General features: G+C 36.4%; 1 protein-coding gene across 1 annotated transcript in view; it reads left to right on the top strand.

Moving 5' to 3' along the window:
- Positions 1–24,403, top strand: part of EML5 (echinoderm microtubule associated protein like 5) — a 97,489-nt gene that overhangs the window by 51,518 nt on the left and 21,568 nt on the right. The window contains exons 21-29 of the mRNA XM_009319520.1: positions 487–628; positions 2,448–2,600; positions 3,451–3,582; positions 4,557–4,645; positions 5,442–5,618; positions 6,557–6,758; positions 8,434–8,560; positions 10,140–10,154; positions 17,705–17,713. Coding sequence (XP_009317795.1) covers positions 487–628; positions 2,448–2,600; positions 3,451–3,582; positions 4,557–4,645; positions 5,442–5,618; positions 6,557–6,758; positions 8,434–8,560; positions 10,140–10,154; positions 17,705–17,713 — 1,046 coding nt within the window. The remainder of the gene's footprint in view (positions 1–486; positions 629–2,447; positions 2,601–3,450; positions 3,583–4,556; positions 4,646–5,441; positions 5,619–6,556; positions 6,759–8,433; positions 8,561–10,139; positions 10,155–17,704; positions 17,714–24,403) is intronic.

Genomic DNA, 24,403 nt, shown 5'->3' with positions numbered 1-24,403 from the left:
CCCCAGCCTGGATTGATACTGGGGGTTGCCCCGACCCAGGTGCGGGACCTTGCACTTGGCCTTGTTAAACCTCCTGAGGTTCACAGGGGCCCACTTCTCCAGCTTGTCCAGGTCCCTCTGGATGGCATCCTGTCCCTCTGGCCTGTCGACCGCACCACTCAGCTTGGTGTCATCTGCAAACTTGCTGAGGGTGCAGTCAACCCCACTGTCTATGACATTGACATAGATGTGTGTCAATGACACACATTATTTCTAAGGGAAAAGTTTTCTCTAGTACGAATTACTGTAATTTGTACTTTTACTGTAAGTAGCAGGGTGAGGGTTTTTTCAGGTGTTCTATGTTTCTATTCAGATACTTCTTTATGATACTCTGAAGATACGCATGTTCTTTCTCTGTTGTTTTTTTTTTTTTAAACTGCCTTAAATGTATTATTTCATATTTCAGTTTAAAATACGAAGTCATCTGATTCATTGTGTTTTTTTCAGGGTCACATGGAGGGGGAAGTTTGGGGTCTAGCTACTCATCCTCATTTACCTATTTGTGCCACTGTAAGTGATGACAAAACCTTAAGAATATGGGATTTATCTCCTAGCCATTGTATGTTAGCTGTTCGCAAATTGAAGAAGGGTAAGATGCTTAGTATGAAAAAATATTTCACTGAATTCAGTTGACATTTACTAACATTATGAATCTTTCAAAAGTAAGACTGAATAAATTCCTTTCTTTGCTCAAATTATTTTATCAATGCTATGTTCGCGAGTTATGTAGCCCTTAAGCTAATGAATCTGTACAAAAGATTTCTGTGTAGTACTGTTCCTAAGATTATTTGCAATTGTAACATATTTAAGTCAGTGAATTTAGAATAGAAGTTGAGCCAATTACATAAACCTGCCGTGTTGCTTGCCATTGCAAGCTTTTTTGAACAATGGAGGACTTCAAATCTAGAAATTTTTGGAAGAAATCTTAGAATTAATGTTGAATTTCTCTTCTTTGTGAACGTTACAAGAATTGGGAATGTCAAGGAAAGAGAAAAGTTATAAAATTCTTACTCATTGTGTACTATATAACTAAATTCTATTTTGACAGATGGAAGATCTGTTGTAAGTGACATCATAAGGAGACTTTTTTTAGGATTAGACCAGACTGGCCTTAACAAGCTTTTACTGATATATATGCTTTGCTAGACAAAGGAATACAATAGGCTTTATCTGTTTGGCATTCAGTAAAGCATTTTGATCCAAACCTTATAGGAAGCTTAGTTGAAGATAATGTGGATTGATAAAGTAAATGTAAGAAGAGTCACGAGCTGGCACAAGCCGGGATTAAACAAGAAAGTTTCAAGTTGGTGAAATCTGCTCAAGTCTTAAAGCTGATATTTCTTAATATTTTTAAGAGTAGTTTTGGCAGAGAAATAAGGACTGAGATGACTTAATTTCCTGATGAGACACATTTTGAGATGCTTTGGCGATCTTAAAAAGCACCTGTGTACTGTAGAGAAAGAGCTGGATACTTCTGCAGACTGCAGTAATGGAAATGAGATAATATTTGGTAATCAAAACAAGCAAGACTCGATGACTGTAAGAAAAATGTCTGTGTAGCTGAGGAGTAACTGAGGAGCAGAAGGCTCAGGATGTTCTAGCTGATTGCAGGATGACAGTTATGTGTGATAGTGAGGTATTTTTCTCAGGACATGTTGAAGTATTAATGTAATTTACAAGAGACTAATCAGAATATTTTTGGTGTACACTTCTCGTCTGTGTTCAGCTGAATGAAATTAAATTGAAAGTTGAGAATGGAGAAAGAGGAGCTACAGGGTAATGAATGAGAAGCTTTGTGGTGGAGTCAGCTAAATGAAGAATTACTATCTACAGGTTAATCAGAGGAACAAATAGTAGGGAAAAATACCTATGCTAATGGAAAATTCTGGCATGGAAACAAATCTATGTAAACTAACCATAAATAAATTTAGATTGGAAATTAAACTGTTTTTCAAATTAAACTTGACATGTTTATTAAAAGGATTATATGACATAGTGACCGTGATAGCAAACGACTGGATTCTGTGAGTCCAGAAGGTCTTTTCCAGCTGTGTTCTCCTTACCAGAGCAAATGGTAACAAACAACTGGCGCCAGATACTAAGAAGGAGAGCAAATTAAAAATATATAGACAATAGTGATTAAGCTATATTACTAATGTAGAACATATGTCAATTAATATGCAAATAAATGTAATCTAAGATTCTGGGGTTGTGTACTTGTCGATTTTCCAATAGCTTCTCTGTACTATCACAGATGTAGAGCTTGGAAATGATCTTGGCAACATCTAAAAAATTTCATTAGACTATGTACTATAAGAATAGCTTTCCTTTACTACTGGAAAAATAAATCTAAAAGAGGGATTATGCACTGTAAATGTACCTGAATGCCACTTCTGTATTCCTCATAGGAGGTAGATGTTGCTGCTTTTCTCCTGATGGAAAAGCATTAGCCGTTGGTCTCAACGATGGAAGTTTTTTGATAGTTAATGCAGATACCCTGGAGGATCTAGTCTCTTTCCAGCACAGGAAAGATGTTATTTCAGAGATCCGATTTTCTCCTGGTAAGTGATTTAAAATGAAGTTTTTTATATCAAGGTTGTTCAAGCAAGCTTTATAACCTTTAAAAGATAAAAGTAGTAGAGATTTGTAGTAGTACTCTTTTACATGTAACAAATAAGTCAGCAAGACTAATATTAACATTTTGAAAAATACCGGGTGTGAAATCCAATGTTGCTCATTTAAGGATGAGACTATTGGAATAGGTTTGCTGATAGTAACCACCTGAATGCAACAGTCAATTTTGAATCATGAACATCCAGCAGCCTCCCTAGGTCCCTAGGGTTGCACTTTATGAGCTGCGTAAGTTTGGCTCTTCACTGAGGTTACTGTTAGCTAATGAGAATGCTTGAAACTTATGTGTCAGAAAGTTCTGGCGTCGTCTTTTTTCTTCTTTTTCCCCCTACGGTGCTTAGCACTGCCGGTGAGGCTAGGTTTTTTTCAAACAGTACAGCTCTTATTTAGGAACTCAAATGTATGGCCTAAACTAATAATACTACTTCAGTGAAAATACTCTTCTGTAGGACAAATTTGATGCAAATTACTGATACCAATTCTCATGCAACATTACTTTCTGGTTACCTAAGCCTTACCACCCTCTGAGTGCAATAAACGTTTAAAATGTCATCAAATGGTTTTTATTGTTTGAAGATGTAATGGTGTAATGGTTGTATATTTCATACTGATTTTGATTATGTGATACAAACATTAGTCTGTCGGGGACTATGTATGAATTAGCAAGCTCATTTCAAAGATATGAGTTGCATATAGCTAAATTCCAGAACGTACTTGTGTTTAAAATACAGAGCACTACGGTTTTTGAAAATGTCTTGTGTTTCTACTGATGTGTTTTAGGGGCTGGAAAGTACTTAGCTGTGGCATCCTGTGACAACTTTGTAGATATTTACAACGTAATGAGCAGTAAACGAGTAGGAATCTGCAAGGGAGCCTCCAGCTATATCACACACATGGACTGGGACATAAGAGGTAAGTAGCATTCCTTCTAAAAATCTACTGGAAGATTGATTACATTATAGACAAAATACAGTACATCTACAGTATGAATTTATGGTATCACTGACAGATTTGTTTCTTCAGTTTATGAATATGCTCACAGCATCTGAATAAATATAAAAATATTATTTTTACTACTATTTATATATTTAGAAGTTGTGCAATTTGAAGTAAAATAGATTGTCTCTATAGATCGGTTTGTTTGGGGTTTTTTTTACATCTTCTGTGTTTACTGTTTGACTTCTACTTCTTGAACAACGTACTGCATAATGCAGTTGCATCTGTAGCTCAGGAATATGTATCCTTATTGTCAAAAATAGCAGAAAGACTGGATTTCCTGTCTTCCTGGGTCTTAATATGTGATTAATTTAAATACTAACTTCAGTCCTGTTTCATACAAAAACAAGGCAGTGCAATTGTGCAATCTGTTAGTTCCTGCTCTTATTCCTCTACCTAATCACTTTTGAAACAGTTTTTTTTAGTGTTATAAGTTAGCTTCCTCTGAGAATTTTGAAAACAGGAAGAGAATAAAAACATTAATGCAAGCAGAAGTCAGCTGCTCAGAAGCAGCCATTGGCCAGGCAGAATATGTGTTTCTCAATCCCAAGAGCACATGTATGCTGGTCAGCCAGTTGTCACAAACAAGCTCTGAATTAGACCCAGTACATTTTGTCTGTCATCTGATGGGACAACCATGAACAGGAGAGAAAAGTCATGCATTATTACAGTTTTCAAAGAGAGGAGAAAGGACTGTGAATTTAAGGGGTAAAAGGACTCAGATCTTCAGAAGCCCATACTTCCAGATCCACTGTTTATGTATGCAACATTTTCCAATGGAAACAAATATTTTGTGTAATGGTGTTAGCAACAAAAATTTCAAAATAACTTTTTGGTAAAATGGAATCTTCTGTTTAATGTTAATATACAATATGTAATATGTTTTATAGGGAAGCTCTTGCAAGTCAACACTGGTGCTAAAGAGCAGTTGTTCTTTGAAGCTCCTCGTGGGAAAAAACAGACAATTCCTAGTTTGGAGGTGAGGAAATAGACTGCCTTCTTAACTTGTTTGCAAATTAGAGTTATGATACAACCATCTGAATGATGTAAAAAACTATAGTTTTAACTGGCCTGTTGAAAAAGCTTCAGTTTAGGCATTTGCTGTCCTTTATCCTTTTCTGCAGCCTGTTCAATTAGATAATGTAATCAGAATGATAAAATACATAGGAGATATCACATTTGTCTCTTCTGTTAAGAAAAAGACGTTTGGCTGACTTAAGCACTCATGAAAATCTCACTGGACTTCTGTATGCCTCTTTTGGTACCTAAACACCTTTGAAAACCTATTGCAGATTACTAGCCCTAACCTTGCTGTGGAAGACCTCATGCCTATCTTTACATAACAATGCAATATAGTATACATAATGTACACAGGCAAGTGTAGTATATTGTAGCTATAGTATTGATTCGTTTTCCCCGGCATAGAGCATTGTCATAGCACAGAGAGTGAAAGTGGATAATTTTCAAATAATATTTTCTATGACATTGAAAGGCAGTGTTGAAAAATGTAATTTGTTTTCTCTAGCCTGGAAGGGCAGGTAAGGTCAAAATTTTTTAAATACTTCTAGAGGTTTTGGAACTGGAAGTTAATAGAGGTAAAATTAAGGGTCTCGAATGAAATCCTGAATAGTCAGAAAATAAGTGGTTAATATGTTAAAATACTATCTTTTAGATGTGACGTATCTTTCAGTGCAAGGACTTTTTCTTGAAATCAGATATGGAAGAAAACTGCCTGGGAAGAAGCATGCTCTGTCTCAAACAGGTTGTTTTTGTAGGTAGAAAAGATTGGCTGGGCATCATGGACAAGTGTTTTGGGCTCTTGCTGTGAAGGAATCTGGCCAATAATTGGTGAAGTCACAGATGTAACTGCTTCATGCCTCACTAGTGATAGTAAAATATTAGCCACAGGAGATGATTTTGGATTTGTGAAACTGTTTCGATACCCTGCTAAAGTAAGTAATTTTCAGATATTCGTAGAGAAGATTGATTAATAAAACTGCTTTTTCAAAACTGTAAAAATTCATCACTCAGAATGAAATAGTGCTTTTATACTTTTGTTCTTATGGTCAAAGAAGGCATTCAATGTTACACTGCAATTTGCAATGCATTAAACTTTCAGTTAGTAAGAATGACCATTCCAGGTCAGACTAAAGAGCCATCTCTTGTAGTGTCCTATCACTGACAGTGGCAAATGCATAGGAAAAACTGTAAGAATGGGAATGGGACAGGCACTGTCTAATCATATCTTAGGCATTAATATCCTCTGTGTGGTTTTTATCAGTGTCATTTTTAGACCCTTAAGCTCTTGTTTTGGAAGACAACATTTTTACCTCACCTTCATTTCACTCATGATTTTTATACACCTTCATTCTGTCCAACCTCAGTCATTTTTCTCTAAGATGAAGCACTTTAATATTATTTAATCATGCATCATAGAAAAGCCATTCCAGAAGCACATTATATTTTTACTGCTCTTCTAAAGCCTTTCTAGTTTTCCTGTGTATTTGTCAGTAAACGTGTCTTCTATTTTGAATATTTTGCCATGCTAAGAATGGTAACAATGCACAAGTATTGACTCAAAATATTCTATGTGCATTTTATTCTTAATCTGTCAATTATTTTCTCTCTTAGGAAGAATGATCCAGTGTTTATTGCTGGAATCTGTTTATAAACAAATTCTTGCATGCTTGGTATGGAAATATGGTTAACATTTCATGAAGTTGCTGTAGGAGAGGAACTTGGCAAATCATGTGATACATACAAATGCAAAATAGCTGAAGCATAAACTGTAAAGAAGTTAAGAACATGTTGTTGTGCGCTGGCAACTCATTTCAGTTTTATCTAGCAGACTGATTAAACTTGATCTGTGCCTTTTCTTCTCCCTTCTTAGGGAAAGTTTGGAAAATTTAAGAGGTATGTTGCTCACAGTACGCATGTAACAAATGTCCGTTGGACCTATGACGACAGTTTGTTGGTCACTGTTGGAGGAGCAGACACCTCTTTGATGCTGTGGACTTACGAGATGGAAGGACATCGGGATAGCAGGCAGTGTGACAGTGAAGAGTCTGATCTAGATTCTGAAGAAGATGGAGGTCAGTAATAATTTATAAAACTAGCTGGGTTATGCTATCTCAAGAAGACTTTATTAATGGAAAACTGCTAATTTAGAAATAATTTTTATATATGATTTTTAATCTTAAATAGTGAAGACGTGTCAAAAATTTAAATAAAATTTCTTTTTGGGGAAAGGACTGATAAACTGTTATGAAGAAAATTATAAGGAAGTGTTTGACTTACTGCTTTGAGTCAGAGTATATAAAAAGACTCTTGACATATTTAAATGAAAAAATATTAAATGCCAACTATAGGTAACTTCTAAAAATCTATATAGAAAAATACATTAATCACAGTTTAGGTTCTAATGGAATTATGTTGAAATCTGTATAATGTGAGATCATTGTTATCTTGATGTTACAGCATCTGTTTCCATAACATGAAAGCATAGTAGACTGAGGTAGACTGATGTTCATATATGGAACAATCTATTGCAAGATCATAATATCAGTAGTTATAAAGTGTTAATTACATTTCGTAGAATTAACTTCTGTTGGTTACACATACTTAATGTGTTCCTCTTCAAGTTATAATTCCAAGGGTTCATGAGCCTCCAAACCTGTTCTTTCTGCTCCCAAGTGCAATTTTTCCTCTTTGTCAATTCTTCAGTCTTCAAGCATTTTTAAACTATCACTGCTACTCTTTAGATAGTTCTGTGGAATAAATTATCTTCACTTTTCACTAAAACCTGTTAAATGACCAAAGAGACACCTTAAATATTAGAGGCATATTAAACATTCATTGGAGAAGAATTTTTATGCACTGTCTTTCTGCTTAAAAATATTGAAGGTTACATCCGCAAAGTAATTTAATTGCCTACAGGAGCACTTGGTCAACTTTAGCTTTCTGAATCAAAAATTGCAATCTTCAGAGTTTTTGTTCAGCTTCTGCCTGTGACCTGTTAGCACATCTTTGCCCAATAAGCTTCCCTAGGCTCTGGTGCTTAACACAGAACCCTTTTTAAGCTATGTGTTCAAAAATACTCTAAAAGAGAGGTCTGTTAAGCCTTACAAGAAAAGACATTGACATCTTTTTCCCCAAAAGTTTCTCTTCATCAGGTGCTATTAATTTCAGTTAGAGTTAAGAGCTATTCATAAAGTTGGCATTAGTAGTCTTGATCTTTGAAAAAAATGGAGACTAAGTAACAACGCTGTCACTATTTAGCCTTTTTGCCGTGTTTACAATAGTAAACATCATCTTGGTATGCCTGACAGTCCCTAAGCATTGTGTAGGAATCCTGTGCAGACCTATAGATTCCATCCTAATGGATAGATCCTGAAATTGAGAACAACCTGGTGCTAAATCTTCCAGAACTTAACAGCAGGTGTCATGTAGCGAGGTCCTTTGTTAACAGTGACCCTGAGTTAAGGCCAACCAAGCAGAAATGAGGTAGCTTTGAATGTCCCTTGAATCTTTGTTAATCATTTTTTCCACAAAGATATTGTAGAGAATTTTTTTCTTAGAATGTCTTTTATTAACAATGTTCATTATTCCCAGCTGCTTTCTTTCTGTTATGTATTTGTGTTACTAATAATACATGGTATAATTGTTCTTGTAGTCCAGTACATTGTTGAAAGCTGCACAAATTATGATTTAATTTTCTTTTTCTGGTCTCTTATTTTGTTTTGATACTGTTCACTCTGATTTTGTTAGGTTATGACAGTGATGTGACAAGGGAAAATGAAATTAATTACACCATCAAAGCCTTATCAACAAACATTAGACCAATGTTTGGAATTAAGCCTCATCTGCAACAGAAGGAGCCAACCTTAGATGAAAGGTAACTGCTAAATTACAATTCTAGCCAAGAAAGCAATCTGAAAAGATGATTAATAGGCAAACATAATTATATTGGAAAATATATGCAACTTAAAAGCGTATGTATAAAAAGAGTGGAAATATTTCTTTGGAGAAAAAAAAAAGAGAAAATTCTTGCCTAACAACTAGGCTGTAACTTTTTCAGAGAGCACAAAAGACTGTAAATGATGTATGTATATTATTATGTTTGGGGAGTTTCCTGAGACACTTGACTTATTTGGTGGTGTTTGATAATATGTTCTTTTTGAAACTTAAATACCGAGTGGTATCTATTGATGACATTATAGGCATGAACCTGTACAATTGTTTTATTGAAAGACAGCTTTCAGTTGTTTGTTTTTGCCAACAAACTAATCTGACTAATTCAGCTGTAATTTCTGTTTGCATTGTTTCTGCCTCCAGAGAATTTCTACTTTTCTTTGAAAAATTCTGTCCACAGTGGTTCTGCAGTTTCTATTAATGAGTCTTGGAAAACGACTGCTTTGTGGTGTTAGTTGTATTGCTTGGTTCACTATTGTATGCTTTAGAAGAGAAGGGGGTGGGGAGCAAAGTGGAATAAGACCAGCAAGTAAAGTAGATGTGAAATAAGAAAAAGAGTTTATAACCACTAGAACGTAATCTGTTGTAGAATCTGCAGCTGAGTACAGGACCCTGAAAGTTGTTTGTTGTCAGCAAAATCGGTGTGGACAGTGTATGTGAGGAAAAAGGAAAGAGGGATTCCTAACACGATACAGTGGCGATTGAGGAACGCTAATATTAGAGGGAAGTGAGGAAAACACGACACGGTATAATTAGGAGTGAGGATGTAGAGAAATAGCAGATTGGAAACTTCCTGCAGGAATGTGAAGAGTTCTGTTATGATACACATGCCTCTTTCTGCAGTGAAGCTGACATATCTGTGATGCCCTTGTTGAGAAATGCGGCTGATGTTTGCAGGAGTTTTGGTGTTGTCATTTGTTTTCAAGTTGTATTGCTGAAGGAGAGAATGGATGCCTGCATATAAAGCTGGGGCTCCCCATCTTGCATTTAAAATGAAAAATGGTCTTTCTGTTTATTAATTAGATGTATTTGATGTGGAAATCAAAAAGAAATAATGTGCATGGTATCGACATTTTGGATTTATATTTACTCTTGTTAATGAAAGCTATGATTAAAGATTTTTTTTTTTAATGAAATTGTAAACCTCTTGTATTTCTTTCAATAATTGTTTCTGGAAGCTGAGAGTGTTGTGTTTTCTGGCTTTAAATAAAATATTAAATAAAATTAATTCTGTAGTGAGGTAACTAGGTTCTGGTTCACAATGCGTGAAAGTTCATTAAAAGATTCCATTGTGTCCATTGTTTAAAAGTTTGTGGCCCTAAAACTTCAAAGACAAGTTTTTGTGAAGAACAAAACCAGAATGTGGTTACTGTATGCATTTTAACTTCTGCTGAAGTTAATATTGTGTAAAATGGGTAAATGTTTTAGTAAGTCTACTTTCATAGATAGATACTAATTTTTATTTTATTTTTATTTCCCTTTTCCTTTTGCTTCCTATGAAGGCAGGGGGTAGTGAGGTAAGTTCATTCACACAAAGTCCAGGATCAAATGCATTTTAATAACTTAAGTTGCTTGGGAAGGTAGTTATACTTTGAAATAGAAGTGAAGGCTTTAACTCTATTATTAAATAGTAGCTTGTCAATGGGTAGAAAAGGGATAAGGGACAAAGAATAAGCCCAGTTCTCAGTTTGAATAGACATGAGTGGGTGCTAAATAGAGTATTTGGGAGGAGGTGATCAAATCTCATCCTCTTTTCCTCAATACTTTGGAGTGGCTAAGGAACAGCTTGACTTAAGTAGCTATAGTCAGAGAGCTCGCCTAACTACTTGGTGGACTTCTGTAAGACTGTATCACAGTGATGGTGCAGAGGTCCAACATGGAATAAAAAGTGCAGGGAGCACATTGCAGAGGTGTCTGAAGTGGCTATACAAGCAGTATCACCATGTCTGCACCACTGTGTTGGAGCTAATCATAGAATCATTAAGGTTGGAAAAAACCTTTAAGATCGAGTCCAACCATCAACCCAACACCACCATGCCCACTAAACCATGTCCCTAAGTGCTGCATCTACCCGTCTTTTAAATACTTCCAGGGATGGTGACTCCACCACTTCCCTGGGCAGCCTGTTCCAATGTTTAACCACTCTTTCAGTAAAGAAATTTTTCCTCATGTCCAATCTAAACTGCCCCTGGTGCAACTTGAGGCCATTTCCTCTCGTCCTTTCGCCAGTTACCTGGGAGAAGAGACCAACACCCACCTCGCTACAACCTCCTTTCAGGTAGTTGTAGAGCGCGATAAGCGCCCTGAGCCTCCTTTTCTCCAGGCTAAACAACCCCAGCTCCCTCAGACGCTCCTCATAAGACTTGTTCTCCAGACCCCTCACCAGCCTCGTTGCCCTTCTCTGGACACGCTCCAGCACCTCAACGTCCTTCTTGTAGTGAGGGGCCCAAAACTGAACACAGTATTCGAGGTGCGGACTCACCAGTGCCGAGTAAAGGGGCACGATCACTTCCCTACTCCTGCTGGCCACACTAGTTCTGATACAGGCCAGGATGCCGTTGGCCGCCTTGGCCACCTGGGCACACTGCTGGCTCATATTCAGCTGGCTGTCAACCAGCACCCCCAGGTCCTTTTCCACTGGGCAGCTTTCCAGCCACTCATCCCCAAGCCTGTAGCACTGCATGGGGTTGTTGTGGCCAAAGTACAGGACCCGGAGCTTCAGGGACTTGGCTCCCTTGATTTGGCTGCAGCATTTTAACAATGCACCTATCCTATACTACTTCAGGATCTGAGCTGCTAGGTCCACATAGCATTAGTATGATATGCAGAGTTGCTAGCTTAGTTGTCTGCATTAGATAATGGATTTTTGCACATACTCTCTTTAGAATATATGCATACTCAAAAACATGCTCTTACACTTGTAGCACAACAAATCCTTAGGCTGTAGGCCCCCCTTCAGACTTGTAGACTGAGCTGCCAGGACACTTGGACCTACACTGGTTAAGAAAGGAGGGCCCCTGTCGTACCTACCTGGACCCTGTTTCCACAATGAAATCACATCCCCGTGGTGACAGATGGTAGAATTTTGTTAATCTCTGTGTATCCTTCTGCAGACAACTTGACATAATCAAGAAAGCTGCTGTCTTCATGTAAATTTTAGATCATACCACTAACAACCTTTATCAAATTAATTCTGGTTTTAGGCTTTTAAAAAATGTCTATCTGTAAAGTCAGCGTTTCTGTATAAGTTACATAGAGCTTGTATAACTTATGCAGACTTTTCTTCTGTGTTTGTTCATTTACAGGGTATTTGGGTGTACTGCTCAGAGTGTGGGTAGTACATCTGTGGCATTCAGTGTTATGCGTAGGCTTATTATATTGACTGCCAAACATTAGAAGAGATACATTTCTTGTAGTAACACTTTATTGGAATCTGCGTATTCTCAGGATCACAGGTACACACCAGTGTAATGTGCTTCTGAGAATGTCTTTCAAGTAATTTTGACTTTGTGTATAAAGGAGATTCCTTATCAGAAAGTATCTGAACTTCTTTTACTATTGAGTGTAGGAAGAGTTTAATTCGCTGTGAGAGAAGATGGAGATAAATACTACCAGATAATTGAACTCTAATGTTATGTATAAAGACTTCAAAGACCATACCAAAAATGTAGTTACTGCTTAAGATTGTTGTACCTGACAGCTGAAGTGGTGGATTCATAAACCCTAGCTGAGTAGTGAAGTTACCTCTATATAGAAGGAATATGATTTTTAGTATCCAGAGTATTAAATGAGATAAACAATAGGAGAACACTAAAGGAAGAAGCATACCTGAAATCTCATCTGTTTCCTACTTCTCACAAAAGCACATCTGCGAGGCCAGGAGTTGTATTCCGAGACCGTGGCCTGAATATGGAGTCAGAAATTACTCAACTGGGTACCAAAAATTGATTCACTAGAATTATTCTGATTCTAATACTATTAGAAAGGTTAAGTTGATCTCACCTTTTATGTTGTAAGTAGTAGGATGATGTAGGAAATCACAGTTTTAGGCCATTTAGTCTATCAAAAATTCAAATACACATGACCAGGTGGGTTGAAACAGTGTCCCTCCTTTTTGCAAAAGCTCTGCAGAAACGAATGGAAGAATCCCTAGGGTCAGAAAGGGAGAATAAGCAAAAGAGGCTGCAAAACACTGCAGTCTGGTGGGTAGGTAGCTTCTCTGTGAAGTATGGAACATGGGATTCTGCTTTTGGTATAGCATAATCGTTTTCTTCCGATGACCCTTAATTGAAAACATAAATGCAATTCCCAGAACATGAATCTGAACAAAGGATTATTTTTGTTCTCCAACAGAGGTACTGTCCTGTTCTCAATTCTCTTGTTTTGCTCATAAATTACTTCTTTTTTTTTCCTTGCAATAGCAGAATTTAAAAAAAAAAAAAATGCTTTCCCCTTTGCAACAGCACAGTTTTACTAGGAGCAGTGGACATTTCTGTGTCTTAATCATTTTTATGGCTAACACATTAACTTGAGATGTGAGTTGCATCAACTCATATTTCTAGGCAGCACTGCCTTTATTTTTTTCCTTGAGGACAAACATGATTTTCTCCACTTTTTCTGGGACTTCTTTTTTTTAACAATCTTATCTAAGCAATTCAGTATTCAAAAGAAAATAATAAGGTAAATATTTTTGAAGCTTTAAATGGTCTGTTTTATCTACTGCTTGAGACAATTGAAGAAGAAAACAATACATGTTTAAAAGAAGGATTTAGAGATGAATGGAAGAAATAGTTTGCTGCACACCAAGCCCCGACTTTCAGGCTTAACCATTTGCAGTTTTATTGTATAGTTCCCATAATTAAAAAGCAACTTGATTGGTGGGCTCTAGTACTAGAGAGCACACATGACCAGAAGATGCAAGCTATAAAAGAATACAGCTGGCAGTAAGTCATTCTAATATGGCCCACTGATGCTGAGAGTGAAGGGAAAGGGTAGCATGGCAGTGGTACTGTTCGGTCTTTGTTATAGCAGTGGTACTGTTCAGTCTTTGTTTTGGGACAGTGAGGAAAAATGTAAATGGGAGACCTACAAGACTGCGTTAGCTTCAAAGCTATTTCAGCTTGCTTTTGATTGTGTATTTAAAAACAATTATTTTTATTGCTCTTGGAGGTTCCCATACAGGAATTTTCACTTTATTGGAAGTTTTGAAATTAAAAAAGATTGCTTTAGAGACTTTCTTTCCAAGTCTTAAATCAGCATTACTTCATTACATGATATAATGATTTGAAAAAATCAGCAGACAGTTGGCTAGAGTTAATAAGTCTGACTGTTACTTTTAGCTTTCTTTTAGAAGTTAGTGGGACAGGTATTTTTTGAAAATAAGAGATGCTAGTGCTGTAAAAGTTGATATGCTGAATAGAATTATGTTGAAGCCTTAAATTTCAGGCACATTTTTTGAAAAACTTATGGATGCTAGAACTCGAGATTTCATTCAGATTCAATTGGTTTAAGGTCTGCTTGCAGTGTAGTTTAAGGCCACCTCTACTAATGCTATGCCATTCTGTAGTAGTAAAATTACCATAATATATCATTGACATTGTGTTTTCAACAGAAGTTAAAATAAGCATTCCAAAGTGGCATTGGCTGTGAGGCAGCACTTATGTCTACAGTTTGAATTATTTATGATTTCTGAATAATAATACTAAAAGAACATTTTTATGTGAAAAGATGTCTACTGTGTGTCTAATGTGATTGTGTAATAGCTTTATGGATATTCAGCAGCACAAAATAAATGGGAAAACTGTTTCTATCCTTTACTAAAAGTTCTTTCCTAGTATGTTTTTGTAGTAGGTATATTGCTCGGAAGAAAAATCCATCATGGATGGATAATTTGAAAACACTTCTGGCTCAGCTACTCCCTGAACTGCAAATAACTGGAGGTTGGGAGAAGAATCTGGAGAATATCGCTCCGTTCTTATTCTGTTCTTATATTCCCTGAAGTGTTCACTATTTGTCACTGTCAAAGGGAGGATGCTGTGATTAATGTACCTTAGATAAGAATGGCTGTACCAAGAGTTCTCAAAACTAAACAACCAGGAATTCTGGTTTAATTTTTCACCATAAATTTACCATACTAAAGATTTGCAAGCAACTAAAACCTCTGAAAGAGTTTCTCTCTCATAGTCATCACTATCCTGTTTTCTTAATACATATCATTACTCAGTCCACGTGCTGAGATCTCTTGTATGAGAAGATCGCAGTGGTTTATATCTTTTGAAAATTCTTTAGATGCTCTGCATTCACTCCCAGATGCAATTAAAAAACAGGCACTGGGGCAAAATTGCTTCCGTTTTTGTTTTGTTTTTTGTTTTTTGTCTTGAGGATTTTTTTGTGTGTGGAAGGACATATGCAAAAATACATAACCTATTTTAGATCCTTGTGTATTCATAATGGGAAGGGAACTAACAAGCTATTTACAAACTAGTCCTTTACTGATCCAGAAGTGAAGAATTTTTTTTTACCTGATACAGACAGTGAATAAGCCTAAATTGTACTTCCAAGGGGGTGAGAGAGGGAGGAAGCTACTCAAATGAGGCTTCCTGTATCTGAACCTCACAATTATCACCTTGTAATTGCCACTGAAAGTCAGAGATTTTATACAAACATCTTCCATATGTTTCGGATAAATGGACGGAATGCAATTAGTTTTTTCTGCTTGCCAGTCTGGTGACTTGTGATATGAATGTAAATAGCACAAATTCCAAAGTTCTTTTTGTAAAAAATCAGCTTTATCCTCTCGTTTCGCTCTGTCAGCTTGTGTGATTTGGGAGGGGGGAGAAACCAGGAATCAAAATGAAAAACTATAGCAAGGGACTTTCTATTAGCAGCTTCTTCCCTCTCTCTGTTCACCCTGTTTGCAGAATAAAGTAGATTACAGGAAAGTTTAAATTTAAATTTAACTTCTTTTTTTTAGCAGTTTTAGAAAGAAAGCAGGGCTTTTTGAAGCTAACCTTTCTGTGAATCGGTTTCTGAACATTGGAATGTACGTTAGTGCAGGGCATTAACCTTGAGATTGAAAACCCTGAAATTTCTGGAGCTTTCATTCTTCATAAGCAAGATTTTCATTGTCATTAGTTACTCGTATTATTGTGTCTGTGAGCACTAGTGATAGACTAGAACGACATTATGGAAAGGAATGGTCTCCCTTTACCAGTTTGAGGTAATGATTTTTTTTCTCCCGAAGCTGAGTTAACTTACATCTTTGAGGAAATCAAAAATCCAATTACCAAAGTATCAAGGTTTACCAAATCATCTCCAGTTTTGAATGCAAGGAAAAAAAACCTGTTCATTTTGCAACTAAAATAATCAGATATGACCAGGAAAGAAATGTCTAGAGGAATGATTGCATGGCCCAGTGATGAGGGTTGCAAGATTTGTATTTGGGTTATGATCTGTGTAAACGGACTTTATCAACAGAACCTAAGTAGTTATGTGGGCAATATGCATTTATCTAAGACCTCAAGAAAAGGATATCTGAAACACAGGCATATTGCTAGATAGGTTGAATACAGCTGCAAATAGGTCTTGCATATTTCAGTGATGAAGACAGCACAAAAGCCTTTGATACAAGGCAGATTTCATAAATTAGGCATCCTATCATGTCTCCATATATGTAAATATTTACCAGCTAATAATTAGATCTGTCACATGTGGTCCACGTGGAAAATCTTGTTCCATACTTAAATCATGACATTGAAAAAGTAGAATTGGAGATTAAAGAATTGAAACTGCCAAATGAAAGCTAAACATTTTCCTCTGACTATATGAACGTTTGGTTCAGCGTACTCTGGAAAATTGTAAGAGAAAACTGTGCTCCATTCTTGGAGAAACTCTCCTTTCCCCTGTGTGGTGCTTATTCTGCAAAATATCTGAAGATGTTTGAATTCTGTAGTCCTTGAAGAATTGCATGTAATTGACTGTAAAACCTGTTCAAGATGCATTTGAATTTTATTGCGAGAAAAGGTTTAGCTGTTTACTGTATGAAGAAATAGTGCATCAGTCCTACATTGCAGAATAAAGTTGGAACTACTTAGAAGAGATTCAGTAAAACAGATTATTTTCATTGGGTGAAAAAAAAAATACATTTGTAAGTTGGTAACACTGTTTTCTTAATTTTCTGGAAAGTTTTCCCTAACAGGTGAGAGAAAAATTATTTTTGCTTCACCTGTAAGTGAAAAGGACTGATAACTAGTGTCTTTGCTGCAGTGGAATTGTTTGGTAGTTCTTAAAAGCAAAGCAAATCAAAGCAAAGAAAGTCTACCTGCTAATCAGACTAATGAAAAGTGCCCATGCATAGTACCAATATTAGAAAATAATCTGTACATGCCCATATATTCTGATGGTTAATAATGATTTTTTGCTAGTCAAAGTATAGGAGTATGCATCATACGTGATGGGGAAAACCCATCCAGTGCAACTAATTTGTGAAACAGATGCCCAAATATCTTCAGTCAACATAAACTGAATTAAATAATCATGAAAAAACAGTATATAGCAGCAGTGCTCAGTATCCCACACATTTTGACTAGCTGAGATGATTGTATTTTAGTATAACTGAAAGTATTTTTATGAGTGAACTTGAACATCTGTCTTTAATGGTGAGTTGACTGTTCTATCCATCAGCTCATTTTGGGAAGTTAAACCTGCAAAACCTTTCTTTGAGTAATTCCAGTGTTGAGTTTGCCAACTCTTTAAACACTTGATATACTTCAGAGGTTTTTGGGTCTGCTTCTGCTTTCTTTCTGTGTTTACAGTAGGAATCATTCCGAAGAATTATATTCTCATGCCAACACATGTTCATAATTCCCATTTAAGTGAATGGGAGTTTTCTGTACAAATGATAGATTTACATAACCTATGAAGTTGTGAATAATTCCCTTGTTGTAAAAAGAAGTAAACAAACCAGAAAGTCAATAATAATTATTTCTATGAATAATTCACTGACACCTAGCTTTCAGCAAAACTTGTATAAGTAATCCTTTTCTCTTTCCCACCTGCTGCTGAAAAGAGGTTCCAGGTAATGCTTTTATTTTGCTATCTAGTCCATATTTTACTGTCGTCTCCCACTTTCCTTGAAAAGCCATCTGTCATGTTGGGTGCTATACCATGCACCTATCACTCTTCAGAATATTGCTGTATTACAAATTTTAAATTTATATGTATTCATTGTAGTTCTGTTCCATACAATAAGCTAGATATTTATTTACCTACCAATATAAAATTAACAATATGGACCATTAAACTTGCCTATGTTTTACAAATAGTATTTTTCAGTAATATTTATTAAAATACAGAGATTAGCACTCTCTCCAGTCCCTAGTGGACAGCTATCCACCTCAAAGGTGGATTGTTTTACATTTGATGGGACAATCTCACCTGAGATGTCAAGCTGTACATGTTGCTAAATTATTAGTATTAGATTACCTGTATCCACATTAGTGTGTACAAAATGGCACTTACTACTCATAGGACACATGAAAATAATTATGACTAATCATTGTCAAGAAGCAGTATTTAAAAACTACCAGGTTTCATTGTCTTCTAATGGAAATGGAACCTCTAAAGTTTCACAAGTGACTTTGAAAATCTTACCAAGAGTGAATGGAAAAAACTCCTCCTTACTTTTAAAATTAATTCTCTACTTCATGCTTGCCAACACCTTTTGGGCAGGGCAGTGGAAGTTGCTGCCTGCCGAAGGCTAGTGCAAAGTCAATGGCTAAGTTCTCTGCAAGTCCCCCAAGGTACGAGGTGCAGCTATGGTGACCCTCACAGGAAGGGATTTTTTCTTTTGTACCAACAGCTATAATTTGCTCTATGAAATCAGGACCAAAATAACACTTGGATTTTTAAAAGAGAAATAAATATTGTAATTGACACTGTCATAAGTTACCATGGAACTCAAAGAATTGATGGCAGTTTATATTGACCACAGAAGACCATCCCTTGTTCTGTTAATAAGTTTACAAACTCAGTATCAATAATAAAAATAGGGAGTGAAATACAACATCATACAAGACAACATGGGTAGCAGTATCAATAATATTAAAACTATGTCTAAAACTATGAAAAAGGGATTTTCTTTGTCTCACAAACTACTTCAAAATGCTTGTATTCCATTTTTATGGTCTCATAACAAGAAATATTAAAATATATATACCGATTCTATTTTGACGTTGAAAAAGTGCCAATATTAAGGTATTTATTTCCCCTATGATAGATGGCTGGAACTCTCCTTCCACATGTTCAAACTGACCCCATCCATATGTGCATTCACTCCCAAATGTTATTCATGCTCTCCTTCCCATCTTTGGCACACAGTTTTTGAGCATGCAGCTAGTTATACATGCAGGTATATGACCACTGTGTGTTGTATATGCCATTAGTCTCTTTCCTGCACATTAAATACCAAATGAAAAATACCTTCAGCTTTCGCACCTTTAAAAAAAAGCACTTGGAAAATGTATTCTGGTGTCCTTCAATATTCCTGCTTTTAAATGCACCAGTTTTCATCTTGAAAGTTAATTGGGAAAAAATACATACGTGCTTTTAATTTGCATTCCAGTTCCACTGCTCTGAATCAATATAGAGTTAGTCTTTCATAGATAAGTACTTGTATAAATTGTTCAGGTGACCAGTGAGATAATACAGCTAACTATAAATTGTCAAGTCCAGTTTTATTGACCAATTGTACATTGTGTGGTAAGGTACAAATGTAAATGTACTTTAATGAATGGCTAAGGATGGATATCAACCTATATTTGTATCTGTTTATCTGTACAGCCTTTAAGTATATAGATGGTCTTTTCAAGTGGTTGTATAACGTGAGTTTGTTCTACCTCTTCTCCCATTCTATAACAAGGGATTAGCAGACGACAGATGTTACAAAAATGCCACATTCTAGATCCAAGCAGCAGAGAAATCTTCACTTCCAGTCAGTTCAGTTCCAGTAACATAAACCTGTGCTGGCACCATGTCCTTTCAGTTTTTACTGCTTTCATGAAACTTTAGATATGCTCTCCTGCTCTATTTAATTGTTCTGCTTTTTTTCTCTAACTCACTTTTTCCTCTCTCTTTCAGGTACATAAATGAAAGGGGGCGGGGGGGGGGAGGAAAGAAATGAGCTTGAGTGCTCTGTGTCAAATGCAAGGGTGATGAGTGGAAGAAGGGCTCTTTATGCTGTGTTTTATCAATTTCCGGAGCAACAGTAATAAGACTGTTGCTGGATTGTCCATGACAAATCAGAAATTAAAAATATAACGTATTTGGAAGCATGCAGGACTGGGCAGGAGGTGGATTGGGCAGTTTTGCTCCATCTTCCCCTACCCCATCTGTAAAGCAGGACTGACCACCAGTGATGGAGCCTACAGCACTTGCATGCTGCCTGCCTGCTCAGCACCAGCATTGTCACTCACTTCTACTCCAGAGCTGTCTGGATGACTTATGGTCATCAAGTTTCCTACTGCTGTTAAGCTTAGTTTTGGTGGTTTGGTTTTGTGAGGGTTTTTTTTTCAGGGAAAAACCCGTTGAACCCACTTTTCATTTTCTTTACCTCAAATATGTAATTACAGGGATTTCTTCTGCTGTTTTAGATGTATCCTTTTTATTTCCTTGAATCTCCCCTGGCCTATGCAGTCCTCCTTCAGTCTCTGATTTTGATGTATCTTTGCAACAGCAGTCAAACAGCACTAGCCTCTGACAACTGATAAACATGCACTGTTCCTCCTAAATAATAGCCTTTCTGGGAATGCCTTTTTTCTTAGAAGCTCTAAATCGAGATGGGCATAAAAATACTTTTATGGATAGATTGTTAGGAATTGTCCTAAGAGAATTGGACTCAGTTCCCTACAGTTTGGACTTCTTGCTTTAGATCAGGTGGGTTTTTTTGATGGTAATGCATAGTAGTCTCCTCTCTTTGATCTGAAATATTCATTTGCTCTTGTGCTACTTTTCATAGATTTTTTTTTTTTAAGAGTGGCACTAGTTACTGATAGGCTTCTTAGTCTGCTGTTCAAAGGAGTAGAGAAATTTATGCAAGATTACTAGATCTAGAATCTGACATTCTTGTTCCATGTGCTGGCTGCAGTGTAATCTAAAGGAAACTACATTTAAAGATTTCCTTTCTGTCTGAAAAGCATCAGAAATTATGCTTCTCTCTCAGCTAGGAAGGCTCTCTGGAACTGTAAGAGGAGCTTATCTTTTTCTGCTTTCCTTTCTTCAAGAAGGTTTGCATTTTTTTTCTACTGGTGTGTGTGTAGGCTGGCAATCATATCTTGGGTGTTGATGTTTCACAGCCGAGTAAGGTGGCATTGGGATTTTATTTTTTTTTTTTTGTCCTTAATATAGAATCATTTAGGTTGGAAAAGACCCTTAAGATCATCGAGTCCAACCGTTAACCTAGCACTGCCAAGTCCACCACTAAACCATGTCCCTAAGCACCACATCTACATGTCTTTTAAATACCTCCAGGGGTGGTGACTCCACCACTTCCCTGGGCAGCCTGTTCCAATGCTTGACAATCCTTTTGGTGAAGAAATTTTGCTTAATATCCAATCTAAACCTCCCCTGGTGCAACTTGAGGCCATTTCCTCTCGTCCTATCGCTTGTTACTTGGGAGAAGAGACCGACACCACCTCGCTACAACCTCCTTTCAGGTAGTTGTAGAGTGCGATAAGGTCTCCCCTCAGCCTCCTTTTCTCCAGGCTAAACAACCCCAGTTCCTTCAGCCGTTCCTCATAAGACTTGTTCTCCAGACCCTTCACCAGCTTCGTTGCCCCTTTTGGACACGTCATTGACAGCTGGATTTCTTCTTCTCCAGAAGCATTTTTGAGTTCTACAACATGCCAGTAGAAGCAGCATGCACAACAGACAGCATGCCAGTCTCACATTTCTGCAATACTCCCTACTGTACTTGCAGTTTGATTTTATAGCTGTGGCATGGGATGAGAGAAGAGGTAATACGACAGTGGAAAACTAGTGAACATTGATACTATTTATTACAGGTTCTTCTTTTTTTCCCCTCTCTGATTCTTGGGGAAACTAATGATTAGGACCAACGGAATCACTGGTGTACAGTCTTTCAATTTTCAGCACTTCAGCATTGTTCCTGATTTCCATGTTTAAAAAGAGAAAGGTGCATGTTGTGTTTGCTTAATTTAAAAAAGGATTTAAAGTCAACATTATGTAAGTGGTTTTTAAGGAACTGCTTTTGTATAAGTGTTTTTTAAGGAACTTCTTGCATTTATAAATGTGTTCCTAGTTACCTAATAAATGAGTAGCAATTATGGAGGTATCAAAGGAATTAAGGAACTCTAATTATAATTTAAAGTAATAAACTGTAGGTAGGAAAAAAATTGGTTAGCAACTCTTAATATCACTAACCTGTTACACAAATCAGGTATTAGATATATTTCAATAACTATAATTCTTAGCCATAAAATAACAGGATATGTATAATCATGGGTATGTGCAATTCATTTAACTTGTTAACCCTGTTCATTCTTCAAAGACTTTCGATTGCACAGGCAGAGAACTGGTTATTATTTTGCCACTTCACTTCAGAGATTGTAAGCACTAGAATTTGTTCAGTTTTAAGCAGTACTTATATTCATATGCAAAAACAAACAAAAAAAACCCACTCCAAAACACAAACAGAGCTTTATTTGTTAATATTTTGGGAGGTCAGTGTGGCCATTTCAAAAACATACTGGGAAAAAAAGTTGTTCTTTACGAGAGAAGAGATTAATGTAAATTTACCTCGGATGTTTGATGAAGCTGTCTGATTTCCACCCCCCGCCCCCAGAAAATTTTAGTTGCGCCTGGGCTGTATTAGTTTCTCTCTGTCTCCTCATTTACTTGAATGAATAAAGGCAGGTTTTTATTCTCTGTATCACTGATGTGCTTTCAGAAAGCCTATTCCCAATACCGAATCTATGCCTTTCAATTTTTGTTCATGCCTATCAGTAGTTTTACTTGATTGGATTGGATTTGATTAAATTTGAGTAGCATACAGTGATAAGAAGGCTTCCATGGCACTGGGAGATACCTGTTACCTCTTGATCAATGTATTTGTAACTGAAATTGCTCATCTACTGTGAAGGTGGAGAACAAATACGGTGAAAGATTTTTTCCTCTGCAAAACTTTAGATGACCTCTCCATATATACTTAATATGATAAACATTGAGACCTACTGGGAGTGTTTTCTGTTGATAATTTAGAAACTTCTAAATAAAAGTGTAGTTTATTTTTTTAAATTAAAAAGTGAGAATTTTAATTGTACTTAGTGATACTATTGTTGTAATATGACAGGCTAGATGAGAGGATGTTAGGCGTCACTGGTGACAGGACAGAAGAGAAGAAAGGACCTAGAAAATAGCTGGGGAGGCTAGGAATTTTGTATCAAGTCTAAGACCTTGAGACTTAGAGGTTGAGAGACAGTAGTGATTCAACAGTGGTCATGAAATTGGATGTTGGGATTGATGACAGAAATCAGATGTATTCCTTGCTTCCTGTACGGGCCAACATGCTTGTGTAGATAATAAGTGCAGCCCAAACCATGCTTGGTTTGCTTTTCCTCCTCTTTTCCAAAAGTTAGGAGAATCCTTTTTCACCTTCACAGACTAAGGGACAGGATGCTGTGGCTGTGAGCTAGGTCTAGGCTGTAACTGAGAAAGAAATTCAAATGCCTTGCTTTTCTACCTCGAGGTGTATGTGAATTCCTTCTAACTGAAGACCTCAGAGAGGAAAAAAAGATCTGTAACTGAGAACCTTCAAGAATGAAGTCTGGGAGTACATTCCCACCAGACGCATTTCAAGCAGGACTGAAAGAGTGTATTTAAATGCTGCTATCTTTTAATATTTTGTCTCTGAGCGAGGAGACCTTTAGCGCATGTCCACATTGGACTCCTTTTCTGACCTGTGTTGCTGTATATGGTAGATGTCCCCAGATTTTGCCTTTACTGCCAGTTTATTAGAAGTCTGTTTTCCAAGAGTAAGAATTTTGGAGTAGCAAAAACCAAGTGTTAGACTGCCATTCTTTGTGAAATTATAAAAGTCTTGCTCCATACTTCAATTAGTGTTCTTTGTTTTAATTTGCACTTATTTATGAATGAATATGAAATACGAGCTTTAGTTATTTTCCTTCATGCCCTGAATTTTCTTTTTAACTTTAAATTATTATTTCATACTTAGCTCTGATAAGAATTTGTTTAATACAGCCCATATTCCCTCCCTGTGAAAAGACTCATTATGTTAACTATCCAGTGTAAAGTAGCAATATTTCTTTTTAGATCTGGATTTGGATTTTCTATTGTAAAGACTTTACATTTCATAAAATCTAGATTTATGATGCTGAATTAAATATTGCAAGTACTTCCCTCTGGCCCTATCTAACACAATAGCCAGTTTTAATAAACTTGATCATGTTTGGGTGATCCAGGCATCCGACAGATGACTTTACCAGACAGAAATTTTTCATCATCTGTTTTTCTTTTGTAATTTTTTTTTTTCCATAGGTACTTTACAGGCTTCTAAGCGTAGAGGAAGTAACTGAAGTATCTCAGAACACAGTTTATAGTTGCAGTATAATTTGCATTATAATATGTACAAATCTTTTGATTGGTGATATGACATCAATCTGTAAATTGTACTAAAATTAGGCAGGGAAAATGGAGGAATAAAGCTCAGAAAATGGTATTTTATTTGAATAAC

Source organism: Pygoscelis adeliae, unplaced genomic scaffold (assembly GCF_000699105.1).
Source record: "Pygoscelis adeliae isolate BGI_AS28 unplaced genomic scaffold, ASM69910v1 Scaffold71, whole genome shotgun sequence".
In the NCBI taxonomy this organism is placed as follows: domain Eukaryota; kingdom Metazoa; phylum Chordata; class Aves; order Sphenisciformes; family Spheniscidae; genus Pygoscelis; species Pygoscelis adeliae.
This window is presented reverse-complemented; position numbering and strand designations above follow the sequence as displayed.